General features: G+C 42.6%; 1 protein-coding gene across 5 annotated transcripts in view; it reads right to left on the bottom strand.

Annotated features, from left to right (window-relative positions):
• GMIP (GEM interacting protein) overlaps positions 1-17,862 on the bottom strand; it is a 266,944-nt gene that overhangs the window by 50,852 nt on the left and 198,230 nt on the right. For 3 of the 5 annotated variants that reach the window (XM_085654265.1, XM_085654263.1, XM_085654266.1), the window contains 3 exons: positions 9,638-9,724; positions 7,106-7,201; positions 3,712-3,866 (listed from right to left, as the gene is read on the bottom strand). In XM_085654265.1, coding sequence (XP_085510391.1) covers positions 3,712-3,866; positions 7,106-7,201; positions 9,638-9,724 — 338 coding nt within the window. The remainder of the gene's footprint in view (positions 1-3,711; positions 3,867-7,105; positions 7,202-9,637; positions 9,725-17,862) is intronic. The other 2 variants (XM_085654264.1, XM_085654268.1) reach the window with 1 other exon arrangement.

Consider the following 17,862-nt stretch of genomic DNA (forward strand, 5'->3'; position numbering starts at 1 on the left):
TGGCGTGTTGTTTCAATAAAAAGATTTACAAAAACAAAAATAAAACATATTGATTACTGGGCCATTCTTGATACAGTATTTGGCCAAGCCATCTACTGTATCAGTACTAGATCTGTATAGCAAAATTGTGTCATGGGCATATTGCAGAATTAACACAGCTTTCCCACAAAGCTTGAGGTGGTAGGCACTATTATTCTTAATTCCATATCTGCCACATAAATATTGAAAAGCTACCCCTATTGTGGGTATTTTATGCAACAGGATGAAACTTGGCTAATTTTACTTGAACCCACATATTACTTTAGAGGAATTGGACTGCGCACAACAGCTATTGGGAGTTCCCCCAAAAAGTGACTTTTCTCTAATCCTATTACCGTTAATGTCATCTAAGTCACTTTTGGGTTTGCCCAAGCCCTTGTACGGCATTCAGTCAGTATCGACGTTGCTTTGACATTATCACAAGTTCCTCTAGAGGCTCTAAAGCCTATCTGAAGACAAGGAATTAGGGCTTTCTCTTGGGCCCAAGCAGTGAGTTTGTCTAAGATGGTAGCATAGTATTTGGCTTCCGTAACTAATCAGGCAATCATGTGATGGTTGATTTGGTCTGAATTAATATCCGTTTGGTGAAATGGACACAAAATGGACGCATTCCATGAGGCCAAGACTGCTGATGTAAAATAGCATGCGTTAAATAAAAGGATATAGCCACCGCAACCAGCAATCCAGATCACATTTAAATATCTTAGAAGGAATGCCATTTGTGAACGGTGCCGCATTAGACTTTTCCGATCTGATAACTCTTAATTTTCTCCACAGTTACCCATTGTTCAAATCCATAAGTAATAGAATTATTATTAGCAAGCTGTGCGAACCCTCCGACACCTAGGGTGATATTTTCATTCTCTTTAAGATACAGTGCAAAAACATATTTGACCTCTTAATGGAGAGTACGATGATTCAAATAAGTTTGTCTTAAGAGTTTGTAAATGGCCACAAACTTGTGAGTTTAAGACCCATCATAAACTCCTCTCCGGCACTTTCCCACTTTGGAGATGTTCAGATGCCGCTAGCTTAGACGGAGTAAATCCATTTCATTTTCAGGTTGGAAAGGGTAAGGGAACATCCCCAAACTGTGCAGGTATAGGGAAACATGGAGCAAACATTTTTTAGAAAATGTGCAGTTGCACAGAGTCACGCTTTCCCCAGTGCAGAATTGTACAGTTCTGCCCTCGGAAAACAGCAATAATGTAAAAATGTCACAAGAAATTGCCAGTAGGTCTCCTGCACTGGCTCAGCTCTCCAAGCTTACTACTGGCAATGCGTGTGAACTACAAGAAGTAGTAAATCGTTTAGTGACAATTTACTACTTTTTATGACTTGGGCCTACTTGTTTTAAATGGTCAATGAGTGCAAGGTGAGTGATTTTGAGTGTGAAAGAGTCAGTGTGGCTAAAATGCAGAGTAAAATTGTGGACATTTCAGAAATGTTCTTATTGTAAGATCAAACGTTCCTCCTGCGATGAAGAGTGACCCCTGTGAAAGAAATTTAGTCCATTGGATTTTTTGGGAAACAAATAATTGATTTATTGAGAACAAATAGAAAGGAAGAAAGAAAAGAATGCATACCAATATTTGGCAAGCGTACGCTATTCAAAAACATAAAAAACAATCAGTATACATCTGGTGGTTTCATTGCATGTCAATGAGCAGGGACCCACGAGGGCACATCTTTACACATCTATAATGGTTTCTTTTGTAGTACTCTTCTTAAGCAGTATCTTAGTCCAGCTCATATGTCACAGTCTGACCATTCTGCAATCTACACATTTCCCTCTTCATGTTCAGGTCATCGTCACGTTTGGGATCTTTCCATACTGCAGTCATTCTCAATTAGTCAGTATTCCATAGGCATTTTTAATACATTGGCCTCTTCTCTTGAATTCAGTGAGTTGCTATGTATCTTTTCTCATGCTGCTCTTCTTGGGGCATGAGTGTAAATCGAGGACACAATGGGATTGGCCCGAGCTTTTGAGTAGATATTTTGAAATTCTTTCAAACTCCAAAATGGTGCATGATCGGGGAATAGGACATTTTAAAAAAATGATTTGTCGGTCTGGTCACACAGTCCCAGACCATTTACATAAGGAAAAGTAAGTTGTTAGTTAGAAAGTGACAAGCTAGGTCATTGTAACTTGTATGTAAATATCTTCATAACTAAATTTAGTTCTCTAAAAAAAGGGGGTAATTTAGTCAACAGGACCACCAGTCCTGATGAAGGCTGAACAACCCCTTGAGGGTGACATCTAACGGGCGAAACATGTCGACAATATGAGCAGTAAGGAGGGATGAACGGGCACTAAATACCTTCTGGGTCATCCCCGTTTATGTAACTTTTTAATCCTATCTAGGTAGCCCATGAATAAAGATAGTTTTGGCCATTCGCTGAGATAGTTTTATTCTTGTCTTTTTGTTCCGCTGCATGGATCCCATAGTATGCGTTTGTATTTTCTCCCCAATCTCTTTTCTCTATCCCAGGCGTTGGTCTGTGCAGGGATGTTGTAGCAGCCGTATGATGAAGCATGCCGCTTTAAGTGGGTAAGGGCATTTAAAAAAAAAAAAAAAATGTTTTTCCTATGTGTTAATTCTGGCCATTCAGAACATTCACATTTCCTCCTTTTCCTCTTTTTGTGAATGAAAGTGATTACATGTAGGGAGGATGGAAAAGGAGTTGTACCTCTCTCCCCTTCGATATGTGTTACAAGAGCCTATTTACCTCTATTTCAACCTATCAACTGCATGAGATTCCCATTTTTACAAGAAGAGGGCCAATCTTAAGCATCCATTGTAAGTCCTTATCCTGGACTGTCCAAAAGATCTCAAATTTCATGTAAGCAACAGCCTATAATTCCTATGGAAGAAGCCATTAGGGCTCCTCCCGTTCGTGATTTTGGACAGTTTTTGTGGAATTCCACAGTCTGTTATTCTACTACTGTTGTGATGTTTCTTGTACAATGCTCTGCTCATTTCGCTAGGTTCTTGCATTAGGGATTTTTTAGGAAGACTACATCCTTTCATAAGTGTGGTCTCAGCCCATGCAACAAAACAACAAAAGACATATTGCTAGGTAGTCTCGCGCATGTGGAAAGCCTTTCATGTGAGAAAGGTTTAACCAGTAACCAGAGCCAGGAGATGTACATTGAGGAAGGAGAAATGATCTGTCTCAGATGACATGCTGCAATACAAGAGACACATTCCGAAGCAGGAAACGCGCTAAAAGTCCATGATCAGAAGTCGCACTGAATCTAAAGACACCCAATTATCAAAAGTCCAGCATAACTAAAAACAAACCAATGACCATCGTATGACAAAGTAGCCCAATCACCAGAAATCACAAAACAGTTAGAAGACAAGCATGACTCGATGGGATGCAAATAATCAGAAGCCACACATGACTATAAGATCCAAAAAAGAAGAAAAATACCCGAAAGAGCCACATAACCTAAAAGATACAATAGTCAGAAGCCACGTGTAAACCACAAAACAATCCAAAGAAAAAAACAACACAAAAAACTCACAGATAATCAGAAATCACACCTGACACCCAATACAACCCAGAAGTCGTGAAGAAGTCCCAAATAAAAAAGGGCTATACCCAGAACAAGAGGTTTGTCACTACCATTTACCAATTGAAGGGTATGGCTTCTATTCTTACCTCTTCACATTCCAAGCCAGACACCATAAATGTTTCACAATCCCGGCATTTTGTGGGCCCCCTCAGCCTACGCAGCTTGTGGGTCATTGCTGCATTGGAAAGGGTGATGTTCCGAAAGGGTCCCACAATTAATCCATTTTCTATGGCCACGTCATCTGAACCAAAAATACCAAAAACAGAGTTGATGTACATTCAAAGAAAAATAACATTGTAGAAACCTTATAAACCCATTTGATGGCAGTATTAAGAAAACTCAAAAGTAAACAGTTATACCACATGTTTATTTCAGGTTAACATTTTCTGAGTCTGCGACTTTGGAGGGGATTTGATCAAATTAATGAGGGAGCACAAGCCCTTTAAATGCCCCCAAACTCTTCTCCTTTTTCCACAACGCATTCTGCACCGCTTTGCTGTTCTTGTTGGCGTACTTGTACCATCGCTTTGAGGCATAACTAGTTAAGCAGACAGCTATGACCGTAACCTTGCTTCCTGATTTTTGTTTATTTGGAATTGAGCACAGTATAAGCAGACAGATCCAACAAGTGACCACAAAAGCTCTACAACAAGGTATTTTTAAAGCTTTACATAAAGTGCTGCTAAACCTGGAGTGATTGGACATTTTACACTGAATAATTAAACAGAAAAGTAAAAACAATGACGGTTGTTAGCAAAGCACATACTGGAACAACTGGTACAACTAGTGAAGCGTTTAGTTGGAATGTTGGACAACAGGTTACCAGGATCGACTAGCAGAGAGCTCATCTTAAAAGTGCTGTGTTGCCGTATCTAAGTGTAGTTTTTGTAGTTGTCAGAAAGTAAATTGGGATCAAGACAGATTCCCAAGGAAACCGAGAATTCTAAATTCTAGGGGTAGCAGCAAGAAATTCCTCAGCAGAGATGTCTCACTTTTTAAAAATGGGACCCTCCTCTGTGTTCTGACGCATTGCTGGAGTTGCATCCAGCAATGCGTCACTTTAGCTCCAAAAGATGCATCAGAATTTCTGACGCATCCGTAAATCCTTGCGCCATGGAGTACTGTGTTTTAAATACAGAGCATCCATGGCGTTGTTAGGGTATGTGCGGCAGCGGCACAACATCTGACACATCGATGTCGATCCGTCAGTTCTTGTAAATATTCCCATTGTGTTTTTAGGGGTTTAGTCTGGGTATAGGATTTTGGATGGTATTTTAGGGTTTAGGGCGGGTATGGGTTTTTGTTTGGCAAGGGCATTTATAGGGTGTAGGGTAGGTAGGAATTTTTGGGTGGCTACTGTGTTTTTAGGGTGGGTATGAGTTTTTGGGCGGTAAGGGCATTTTTAGGGTGGGAATGGGCTTTTGGGTGGCAAGGGCATTTTTAGGGTGGGTATGGGTTTTTGTGCGGTAAGGGGTTTTTAGGATGTAGGGTGGGTATCGTTTTTTGTGTGTTATGGGTTTTTTAGGATTTTGGGGGTATAGGGTTTTGTGTCGTAAGGGCATTTTTAGGGTTTAGGGTGGGTATATGTTTTTGGGCGGTAAGGGTATTTTTAGGGTTTAGGGTGGGTATGGGTTTGTGGCTGGTAAGGGAGTTTTTAGGGTTGGTATGGGTTTTTGGGTGGTAGGCACATTTTTAGGGTGGGTATGGATTTTTAGGGTTTGGGGTTGGTGTGGGTTTCTGGGTGGTAAGGGCATTTTTAGGGTGGGTTTGGGTTTTTGGGTGTTGAGGGCATTTTGGGGGTTTAGGTTGGGTATGGTTTTTGAGTGGCAAGGGCATTTTAGGGTTTATAGTGGGTATTTTTGGGTGGTAAGGGGTTTTTAGGGTTTACGTTGTGTAGGAATTTTTGGGTGGTAAGGGTACTTTTAGGGTGGGAAGATGATATACACAAACATACATATACACATATGCATCTGTGTATATAAATATATTTTTATATATGTATGTATATATATATATATATATATATATATATATATATATATAATGTGTGTATATATATATATATGTGTGTATATATATATAAAAATAAAATCGCTCCGCTGCCACCATAAATATGGAGCACTCGCGAGCGTGTGCCGGCAACATGGTGGTGGCCCGTGTCAACATAAACGTCGGCAAAATTGACACTCGATGATGGCGCTCAAGGAAGAGTGAGCAATGGTCCTTCCTTCATGTCAGAATAAAGTATTTTCGTAATTTGCCCCGCGAGTGCTGGCTTTTGTTCTGGCAAAGAAAGGAACATATAATATATTTAAAGGCATATGCGTGGTAAAAATGTAATCGGTAAGTATAATATATATATATATATATATATATATATATATATATAATACTTACCGATTAAATTTTTACCACGCATTTGCCTTTACCAACCATGCCTTTACAATCAAATTTTCGTGGTAAAGGCATGCGTGGTAAAGGCATATGCGTTGTAAAACTTTTCATTGTGAAGGCATGGGTGGTGATTGTATGCATGGTTCCATCATACAACCATGTAAGGCAAGTAGTGCAGTGAAATACGGCTTGCAATGAATAGAGAGAACTGTCGGAAAAGTAATTTGGCCAGCGTTAGTGTAGTCCAGTCTGGGGGTGACTAAGGCTTGGGCTGTAGAACACAAGTCAGGAAGGAGAAATGGAATGAGAGGTTTGATTTTGATAACAGCTGAAAATGACAGAGATATCATGTATAGGTTATGTCAATATGGACTTGGACAATAAGTGAAGAGCCCAGGGTAATATCTAAGATTTTGAAACAATGGATCAGAGGTTCGGGTGTGTCAATATGGGATAAAAGAGGGAGCTAGTTTAATTCTGAGGGAAGAATCGAGGGGAAGCACACAGATTTTAGTTAGAGAGTGGTTGAGATTCAGAAAGGTGACAGCCTTCAGTTGAGGACATCATCCATACAGCTTTTGAGCTATGCGACGCCCCTGACATCCAACACCTTAATGCAGAGGTTGTTATTGTCATGGTATTGATGAATGTGGAAATGTGCACAGTCCAGAAGGTTGTACAGTGTTTCCATGTAAGTGTTAGAGAGTGACTGACTGGACCCTGCAAGTAGAGACAGGAATTATTTATCATTTTTAAAATGAAAGAAACAATTCAGATTATGGGATGAGCTATACGTATAATCTTGTGAATTCAATGTACATTTTACAGTGGTTTAGCTCCCTCTGTTGCTTGACGTGTTTCCAACATCTATATAAATATATAACATTAACTGAGATGAATAAGGCAGGAACTCGGCACCTGCTGTGGATAAGCTGTCTTAGCACGATCCAACAATGTTAAATATTCACATGACGTGGGGAAATAAATAGATTTTATGGAAGGAAATTGCTATTTTTTTTTGTCCTCAATTTTCCTAAATACTGTCTTTTTTGCTTATTAAACGCAATAATCATACATGCTGCTCACCATTTTCATACGGTTGAGGGGACTCTTTCTCTTCTAAGTCGTCCGAGGACATTGTGCCTGTGGACGGGGCCTTCGGTAACTTTCGGGCCATTAGTCCTAAACAAAGATGACAGTCAACATTTTGAATACTGCCAAGAATATGCCATGGTAATATTACAGAACCTGTGTTTGTGTGTTTCAAGAAACTACACATCAAACCATTTTCCAAAATGAAAAGACTGTGGTAAGACTCACATTCCAGATCTGCTTTTGATACATGCACAGAATATATCTCTAGTAGGTTGTGGTTTTAAATTGTGTTGCTGGTAAAGTTTTGAGCCAGCCATTCCAGGCTTTACTGGAAGATAACGGGCTACAAACAATAGTTCGATTTCTCAAGGAATGCCCAGAATGATGATCAAGGTGTACCTCGCTTGAGCTCAATGCGTTTTGTAGGTCATGAGTTAGCCTTGGGGGTTTCACCATTAGAAATGTATTAAAATAAGTGCCCTTGAGTTTGGTAATAAAAAAACCTATTATTTAAAAAGGAAGAGGATCTACTTATTCTAATATACCAAGTAAATCATCATTATGTTATTCTTACAGATGAAGGTGGTCCCAAAAATTCTCTCTCTCAGGTAGTTAATTTCTTTTCTATCATCATCTGCAGTCGGTAGTTCACCTACTTTATAGGTCACAGAGCTTGTATTTCTATTTCCTCCACATCACACATAATGCCATAACACAGGATGTGCCTTGAAGGATTGTCCCCCCCTGAACAACGTTAATATGATCATAAGATCTTCACCAGTGGTGTACAAATCTAATAATGCACGTTTTCTCAAGTATATGTCTTACACTTGTCTTCAAATGATGCTCCACTGTTTGATTGTAACTAAATTCATAGTGACCAAGAACCTTGGCATATCATACCTTCAAATATGGCTAATACCGCTTTAAGTATACCACGTGGAAGAAATGATACTTTTTTTAAACTTGTGCTTCTACACCCAGGAACAGTAACCAACATGACACTGATTGATCCAGTACCGATGATTATAGTTGTTTCTGGGATTAAGATAAGTGTCTTGCTTCCAAAGGCAGGGCACAAGCATCAATCTCTAGTTTCCTTATACGCAATGCCGAGTTTAGATTGACACTTTCCGGATGTCTCCCTGCTGGCACTCAAATGCCTAGCTTGATAGAGTGGAGGTCTCTGATAGATGGCTCCAGTACTTGGAAGCCTGAAACGCACAATAACACCTTCATGGGTGTCGAAAGACAGTAGGATAAGTAGATCCATCTCAAATATCAGAGAACGGAAAGGCTGTGGAACAACCAAGCAGAGACCAGAGAGAGGGCTAGACATGACAAACATGCGGAACGGGAAACAATAGCAAGCATGACTGGCTGTAACAATACCTGCTACAAAAAAGGGAGAACATAGAAGCAAGGGGATGAAGAAACCAGTAGCGACAAAGAATCCAAGTAGTGTAACAAAATCATACTTTAACCCGAGTATATAGCAATGGATGTGACCAGCTGACAGCATTGGAATGCTTAGTTTTCAAAAGCCAATTTGGTTGGGAAGCAGTCCATGAAGGAATGGAAGATCAACTTCTTGCAGTGGTCTAAATAGATATGGAGCAACTATCTGTGAATACCGATAAGGTTCTGAGACCCCACCAGGTGTCCGAAAGACTATACGGGACAGAGAAAAAAACCAGACCATAAACCATGCAAGAGCTAATGTGGGCCAACAAGTGCACGAGATGAGATGCCATTAGAAACCGCATAGTAAAGCCACATATCACCAAGACAGCAGCCAGATGAGAACAGCATGAGGGTCTTGGGTGCATTATCTGCTGTATTGTAAATAAGGCAGTAGAAGATTTTTAGATTCAATTAATATTTCTATATAAAGCTTGCGTTCATTAATATGTATCGCTTTGAACAATCATCAGGTATACACCATATGCATATTATTGTTTTGTGTCGCTACAACAAGACAACCCTGACCCCAGAAACAGTATGTGGTTGGTCAACATTTGCTTTATCGCTCATTCACACAATTCGTTATGTACAAGTCAACAAATTGGAATGCTCTACAGGTGATGTGACTGCGTGATTAACCAGCTGAAGCAGATATTTATGCCATGATGGCAAGTTTTGCTTAGCTATAGAACCAGTCCTGCACTGCAACTAGATGTGCCCTATACGATCTAGGTCATGAGGTTACATGAAATGTCAAACCCAACTAGAACATTTACTACCTTGATATATGTATATATACATATATGTATATTACACACACACTGCAGTCTGTTCAAATGTGATTTACTTGGAAAAGTGCATTTCACAATTAGCACCAGAACGGAGTAATTAAAGCTGTATTTTATATTTCTACCCATCTGCATTCAACCCATGCCAAACAGGTTACCTTGTGCCTAAAGTAAGCTCTACAAAACTAAAATAACAAATCAATAATAAGTTCCTCAGACATAAACCCACAAGTATAATGAATGCATAGGCCCCATATCGTGCACAAGGTACCTGGACTTGATGTGGGTGAATCAAGGGATCGAGATTCGCTGCTTCCGCCAATACTTTCCGTGTCGCTGCAGAGGGATTTTCGGACATCTGTCATAAAAAGGTTAAAGTGAGTGGAGTTTTTTTGATTGAGAAATACATACATTTCATCATGCACATTTCCACTACAGTTGCAGTCATGCACACTGTAGGGAATATTTAAGCAATATTATCAAAGGGGAGGGCAATCCTGGTAGTTTTTGACTGAGATGGAGCATGAGGGCCCAGGCTAAGCTCAGAGCCTTATTACATCCCTGTCAATAACTACCAGTGAACCCCCTTTGGATAATATTGCTATTGTAAACCAAACCCTTTAAACAGAGGGTATAATCCCCAAAATTGTTTTACATGGTATTTTTTTCATGGTATCATTTAGATTGAAGGTTACAACAAGCATACCTGTTGTTTTTTTTATTTTTCTGTGACAAGGCTCTGCCATTTTTGTCCTACTAAAATGCAGTGTAGTAAATGTTTGGCTTTGTTGGTCAGACCGGAGGGTACAGAAATAGTGATAGCAGACTTTAGTTAGTTTATAAAATAATTTGTTGTGGTGCCATACCAATTTTAGGAATTGTTGTGAGTTATAAGTTGACTTCATCATATGAAAAACACCCATCCTCTACTGGGATTTAATAAATTATGGTTGAGAGAAAACTGTGTTCTCTCATGATTGTCTAATGGAAATTATGATTAGTGGTCCAGAAGGTAAAATGAGGACACATTTTCTGTGAATACAAAGACATCTTCTACTTCTATGTCAGAAAAATGTTTGACATGCGGAGTAAAACATCCACTTACAACAGCAGCTGGCTGTCGGGTAATTCGTTGTGTTCAACTCTAGCTTCACCACAGCATTCTAGTGAGCAACTAGAATGCTGTCATTCTATGTTCATGACAAAAAGGGAGGCTCTCTGTGACACCATGTGCATGGAATACCAACTGTTAAAGCCTTTCCAATGGAGCAGGCTGAATTTAAAAAGGGGATTCATGATTTTAAATCTGTATTCTCCAGCAGCATATCTCCCATTGCAGGCACATTCTGTTCACTAGGAGAGCACCCCTAGTTCTTTCTTAGCACTTTGTGATTTTCACAGACAGCTGATGGAGATGAAGGCATAGTAATATGTGGATTGAAACTGAAATGAGACTTGTCCCCGGTTCTAGCTAGGAATTTCCTGGGTAGATAACGACAGGCTAAGAGGCAATCAAAATTCAAAATTTATGTAGTATACGCCTGTCTGATTTACAAGTTTTATTTAGTGCTCCAAGTACCAGCATGATGACAAATAGACATAGTTGATGTTCAGCCCACAGAGAAGTATCCCGTATCTTGAGAACAAGAAGTACTTTTGTGAGGGTTGGCATATAATGTAGTCTTATAAAGTGGTCAGGCAGTCTGAAACGGCGGATAATGCTATTCAATAATAAGGGGGCCTGGCAAGTAGCTACTACAGACAGCCAAGTGTAATGTCTACCGAGAGCGATGGGAGTATGTGTTTTAGAATTGTACCTCATTTTATTTACATTTTATAGGAAAATAAAATGCAGTTCATCATGTTTTATGATTATATAATTATTTTGACAGCTTTTAGTTAATAGAAAACTTTTTGGATGTGAGCCTGGTAGCTTTTGTAATGCTGTTAGAATATTGGCTAAAATCAACAGGGAGTGATATTAATAAAACAGTTGGAAGTCAAGTGAAAGTAAGATCTAATGCCTCCTGATCCATAGACTTGATAAGATAGTGATAGGCAAGTAAACCGGAGAGAAAAGGACCCAGATTCATGGTATTAAATGTCAAAGGAAAGGTAGCATCATTTCTTAATATATAATCTACTCTTAGAAAGCCATTATCAGACCCCATTCCGAGGGAGGCAAAGGCTACTTGGCCCAAATGTTGATAGTTGAGGTTGTTTGCCACTGGTGTCCTAGTGTCCGCCCTACCATGACTCTGCAAACTGGGCCAAGTGCATCCTTTTCCACCACTGACTTCCAAGTCCAATGCTTCTGAGGGAGGTAGTGTGGGGAACAAGACCTCAGAACTCAACAGTCAACCAACCGACAAAATAGTGTAATGTCCAACCCAGTGCTTATCTTTTATATGAAAATAAGGTCATTTTTATCTCAATGCAACATAGTTCGATAAGAACATAAAGTTGTGTTTAACAGTAAGGTGCTAAACCTACCCACTGCCTGTGCCTTCTCTACCTGATTGTAGTCTACAGCCTTCAATTCACTATGGCTTAGACACATATCAGGCACAAGTGCGATAGGGTCAGATTGTCTCCCACGTCGAACGCTACTTAGTTCAATGTCCTTTAGCCCTCTGGCAAGTCTCCAGCATGCGCAGCAGACTCATATGCATGTTTTAGTCTTTTGTACCAGTTGCAGGTTAAGCCCTGCTGGTTTGCGAAGCAGCTGTAGCAGTGATGCTGATGCAGGCCATGCGCCTCCCCTCACTGCAGCGGCTCCTCTCCTGTGCAGTCTGGGACAGCAGCCCCACCCTGGGACAGTGCTTGCAGGATCAGATTAACGAAGAACTTCTGCGCTGCAGCACGCGTCATCTGCAAAGGTGACCTTCCTAGTGTGTTGCAGACGGGGTTTCCGATTGGTTATTTCTGGCCTCCAGGTCGAGTCATCTGTGGTGGTAGACCTTCGGCAGTTGCAGTCTCTGTGCTGAGCAGGGCTTTCTGCTTTAGCAAGGATGCAGCTTCACTCTCCCTCACGTCGGCAGTGGCAGCACTAGTCTTTCAAGCTCTTGACAAGCAATCAGGTGCCACAGTAGTATCTGCTCAGTAACAGTCTTGGTTTGACTCACACAGGAGCCATGCAGAGCAACCAGGATGGTGGGGGGCTTCATAGCACAGGTTGATCCTGGGTTCGCTCTCTGGAGCAGCAACATTTTATGGATCTGCTACAAACCGGGATCTAGCTGGGCGTCTCCTGCTGGACAGTCTATCCATCTACCTGGCCAGAAATGCTTCTTGCCTCTCTCAGCAGAAAGGAAGGTAGGTTTCTTTGCACTTCTAGCAAAACCTCAGCTCCTTCAGCAGCAAGTGTAGACTTCAGGTAATGTTCCTCACCTCTGGAAGATTGGCTGCTAGGGAGACACCAGCCCTGGTTGCTCTGCGGGTCCTTGAGTATTATGTGAAGCACTCACTTCCTTGGTGAAGAAGAACATGGAACTGGAACAAAGTTGGGTGGTTTGGATCTCTCTTCGAATCACATTTTCCAGGCAGGGGATGTGGATCTACTGTTTTAGGTTTCAGACTGGTTTGGGTCGGTTCTCTTTCTAATGTCAATTTTCAGACTCTTCCTCAGACACAGCCTTTGTGCAAAATGATAGTTCTCACAGCAGGTAGCTATGAGACTGGCTCCAAGCAGGGGTATCCAAATCATGAACACAACATGGACTCTGAATCAGGCTGTCTTCAGCATTCCCAAATCACAAACAAAAGGGTAGGCCCTGCATAGAAATGTCCTCACCTTGAACAATAGAAATGGCAGTCACACCCTTCACTGTTGCCATCCACCAAATGACACTGTTCAGGATGAGCTACTCAGCAACTCTTTGCTAACAAAGCCACCACTGAATTTCTAAAGGTAGCCCTGTCTCCATCCTCCCTCATTTCACTGTCTTGGTCTCCACCTTTCATCCCAAAGGTCTCCACCTTTCATCCCAATGAATGCAGGCAATACACTTCCACTGTCTAGAGAAGTTGTTCTCAACCTCTATCTTGTAGCATGCTAAACCAAGGGCATCCAAAATGGGGCTCACTGACCCAGTACTAAGACTCGTGCAACACAGAGTTCTACTACCACACGAGTCACACACTCACTGCATATACAGGATCTCAACATAGAGAAAAAAGAGGAAAAAAGATCCAGTCACACGATTATTTTCCCAAAACACTTAACACATATTCTACCGCTTTATGTGATACACACAGGACAATGCCAGTAGTGCAGTGCCTACCCGTCGGGTATGCAAAGTGAGCACCTCCATGTCATTGAATGGGTTCTGGACCTCACCGTACAAAAGACATGCCAGGCCTCCGTGTTAGATTAGTGTGATGTTTGGGCCAAATAAAATCAGGATACCCGTTTCACATTCAGTCAGGCACTCAGGGCAGGGGTATGCGCCTGTCAACCAAGCATGGAATATTTGTGTCCCAACACACCTGTACCTGGTCATGTGTGTTACGTCTGCGGGAGAATGCATTGGGAAACTCAGTAGAAATAACTATATGTAAAGCTATCTGGACAAAATCACCATAAATGAGGATGTTTTGCAATCAAAGAGGTGGAATTACAAGGTACATACACTTTTATTGGTGCAACACACATCGCAAGATAAAACACATTTACTGTGATAGGTTACATTTATGCTTGAGGCAGTGCGACAGAACAGGAGTACTACTGCAAATTTGGTAGTGTGGCTTGACATTGTGCACTTATATAGTGCACTACACCTTTTTAGGTCAAAGCCTACTAGACAGCCTAGCTGTCTGGTTTGCTAAAGAGTTTTTGGGGACATTCTAAAGCTGCCCTGGGAATGTATTCCGCCCATTTTCTACCATCGGCTTTGTGTTTTGCAACTCACAGTTGTTTGCTTTCTATTTGCTGGCTTTATTTGTTTTAGGTTGTCCAGCATATCTGATAGAGACTTCTAGCCGCAGATTCTTTACCTTCTAATTAACCCCAGGCATCAGAGATCAGAATGGAGATTAGGTTTCTCCATTAAACTTAACGACCACACTTCATTCTCAGGCGGACTCATTTATCGCCCACCCGGCAACACTTCTGAATTCCTCGACTCACTGCATGACTCGCTAGGACAACTTTTACTCAGATACCCTTTCTTCACCCTCCTTGGAGATTTTAACCTCCATTTAGAATCAACTACAGACATTCATACCATCAATTTCGTACACACCCTCGATATATTCGATCTTAAACAACTTGTTACCTCACCCACCCACTCCATAGGTCATACCCTCGATGGAGTCTGCACAAACTTCTCTCTCTTGACCACACTATCGCCCTTGCCCCTGATCTGGTCTGATCACCTCTTGATCCCATTCCACATCCTTAACGAAAACCTTTCCAACCGCAACAAATCTGCTTCCCTGCCCGCCAATCACATCAATTGGAAAAAGGTCCAGGATAACATTACTCTCAATCCGTTAATACAAATTCAAGCACCTACCCTCTCAGGTAATATTGATACCGATGCCGATCTTTTTCACAACTGGATCACCCAAGAAATAAATTCCAGAATCCCGCCCCCACGTCCCCGCACCTCCCGGGGCAAAACTAAACCCAACGCCCCCTGGTTTACACCAGAACTCGCTAATGCTCATCTGCTTTGTAAAAAAGCAGAAAGAAAATGGCGGAAGGCCTACGAGGTTACTTATCGTTCCTCCTATATCGCAACTAGGAAAAAATACCTTTCGGAAATTAAACTGGCAAAGAAAAACTACTACACCAACGCCATAAAAAACGCAGGCCAAAAACAAAAGACGCTGTTTGCGATAGTCAAATCATTTACTCAACCCAAGGCTCTGTTGCCTGAAATCCCACCCTCTCAGAAACTCTGCGATCAAATTTCTGACTTCTTCGAGGAAAAAATTGCCTCGATCCAAATCAACTTTCCCCCCCCTGCCACTCTCCCAATCCCCCCCCCACTGGTCTCCCAAAACTGTACGCTAAGCCGCTTCTCCCTTGTCACGCTTGAGCAGTCGAAAAAAGCCATCCTGGCCTGTAAATCGGGCTCCCCGTCCGATCCTTGTCCTCCCAAGATACTTCACCAACTAATCAACGAGGTTAACCCGACCATCAACAACCTAATCAACTCCTCGCTTAGCTCAGGCACCGTTCCTAGCCGCTGGAAAAAAGGAATCGTCAAACCCCTTATGAAGAAGGCGAATAAACCCCCGACGGATCTCACCAACCTCCGCCCAATCTCGTTACTCCCGGCCTTGGGAAAAATCACGGAACATCTAGTCCACAATGAACTGAAACACTATCTAGATGAAAACAACCTTCTCCATCCTCAACAATCTGGATTCCGCCCCAAGCACTCGACAGAAACCGCCCTCATTGAACTGTCTGACACTATAAAAACCCTGCATGATCAGAGAAAAAACTCCATCCTCATCCTTCTCGATCTAACGGCGGCGTTTGACACTGTCTCCCACACTATCCTTATCAGCAGACTCAGGGACATCGGCATCTCTGACTCTGCCCTTTCCTGGATCTCCTCTTTCCTCTCCGACCGTTCCCAAGCCGTTTCTTTGGGCCCATTTCACTCCAAAGACAAACCTGTCTCCTCAGGTGTCCCGCAGGGCTCCATCCTGAGCCCTCTCCTTTTCAACGTTTACCTCATTCCCCTCCTTAATCTAATAGAATCTTTCGGCATACCTGTTACCTCCTATGCCGATGACACACAGCTCATTGTGCCATTAGACAAACTATCCACCAAAGCTGAACTCAACCTAAAACACTGCCTGACTGAAGTATTTCGTTGGATGGACAATAACCACCTGAAATGCAATTCGAGCAAAACGGAAATCCTTCCGATCGGTACTAACATCTCCTTTTGTCCATCACTTTGGTGGCCTGACAATTCTGTTGCCCCCCCCCAGACAGTTTCGTCAGCCAGGAACCTCGGCGTTACCTTTGACTCCGACCTCTCCTTCGATCAGCATGCCAGAACCGTCGCAGGCAAATGCTTTGGAATGATCAGATCCATGAGAAAGTTTTTTGACTTTCTTCCCATCGATGCCAGAAAGACGGTGACAGTAGCACTCATTATCTCGCGACTGGACTACTGCAACGGCTTGCTCGCAGGAGCTAAAAAGAAAACCATCCAAAAACTGCAGAGCGTACTACACACAGCCGCCCGTCTTGTCCTGGGCCTTCCCCGCAGATCCTCTATTTCTGCAGCACTTCGCTCACTTCACTGGCTCCCCCTTCACAAAAGGATTCTCTTCAAGATCCTGATTATAGCCTTCCGTGCCTACAACAAAACTGGCCCTAAATACCTCACCAAACGCTTCCCCCACTACCTGCCCAGCCGTCACCTTCGCTCAACCAACGACAACCTCATTCTTCTCCCCAAATACAATCTGAAAACGAAGGGCGAGAAGACCCTCAGCTTCCTTGCAACCAAAGCCTGGAACAAACTACCCAAATCCCTCAGACAACAAACCCAGGAAAAACCGTTTCGAAAACTGCTAAAGACCTGGATCTTTAATCTCCCGGACGATCACTCCAAAGCTTCCATCTAATCCTCTTGCACTGGCTCACTTAGGTTCCCTAGCGCCAAGATGCTCCCTCCGGAGCGAACGTCGCGCTCTATAAATACCCCACAAATATACAAAAAAAATATAGACTGGATTCAGATTTTTTTTGTGAGCAGTAACCATGCGCGCTGGTAGGTGTCGTTATTAGGCTCTGTGTGGGGTTGTCCACACAGGAAGTGACATGCGTGGTGCCTATATAGACGCCACCCCAATGCACCGACGTCATTTCTTTTCATTCTACAGCAGTCAGCACAGATCCAGAGAAGAGCTACCCTTGGCAGGGATTTTTACGAGGAACGCTGGTTTTATGCCCTGAAGTGCCTGTCACCGGCAAATGTCGGTGGCGGGCCCACACCTCGTCTACCTCTGGTGTCTCCAGCGTCACCGCAACACCAAGACCTGTGTTAATTGTCATTCCATGCACCCCAAGGCCTTGAGGGAGCTGTCCCTCAACCTCTTTGCTGCTCGATGTGCAGTGCCATAACAGTCTCGATCCCGGTCGGGAGGAAGGTCCCGGGATCAGTTGCATAGCCATTGATCATCGTCGCAGTTGAAGTTGTCCAGACGTTCGGGTAAGTCCCACAAAAATAAGAAAAGAAAGAAGTCGAAGAGGTCTTCAACTTCACCCCGTCTGTCGAGGTCATACGATGAGACGAGGGAACGTTGGTATTTAAGGCCTGGCTCCCCGGTTGAGCCTGCGCTTGGCCGTCTCAGCTTCACGAGTTTCCTGGAGCCAGAGCAACCCCTGCCCAACTCCATAAGTTTCATGAGGCCTTGCACCTCATATTTGGGCGGCACGTCCCCGCTGGTATGCCTTAGAGCTCCGTGGGGTCAGGTGGGGCCCCTACTGTTTTTCTGCAGGTTTGCCCCTGGCGCCAGTCG

This window comes from Triturus cristatus, chromosome 4_1 (assembly GCF_964204655.1).
Source record: "Triturus cristatus chromosome 4_1, aTriCri1.1, whole genome shotgun sequence".
NCBI lineage: Eukaryota > Metazoa > Chordata > Amphibia > Caudata > Salamandridae > Triturus > Triturus cristatus.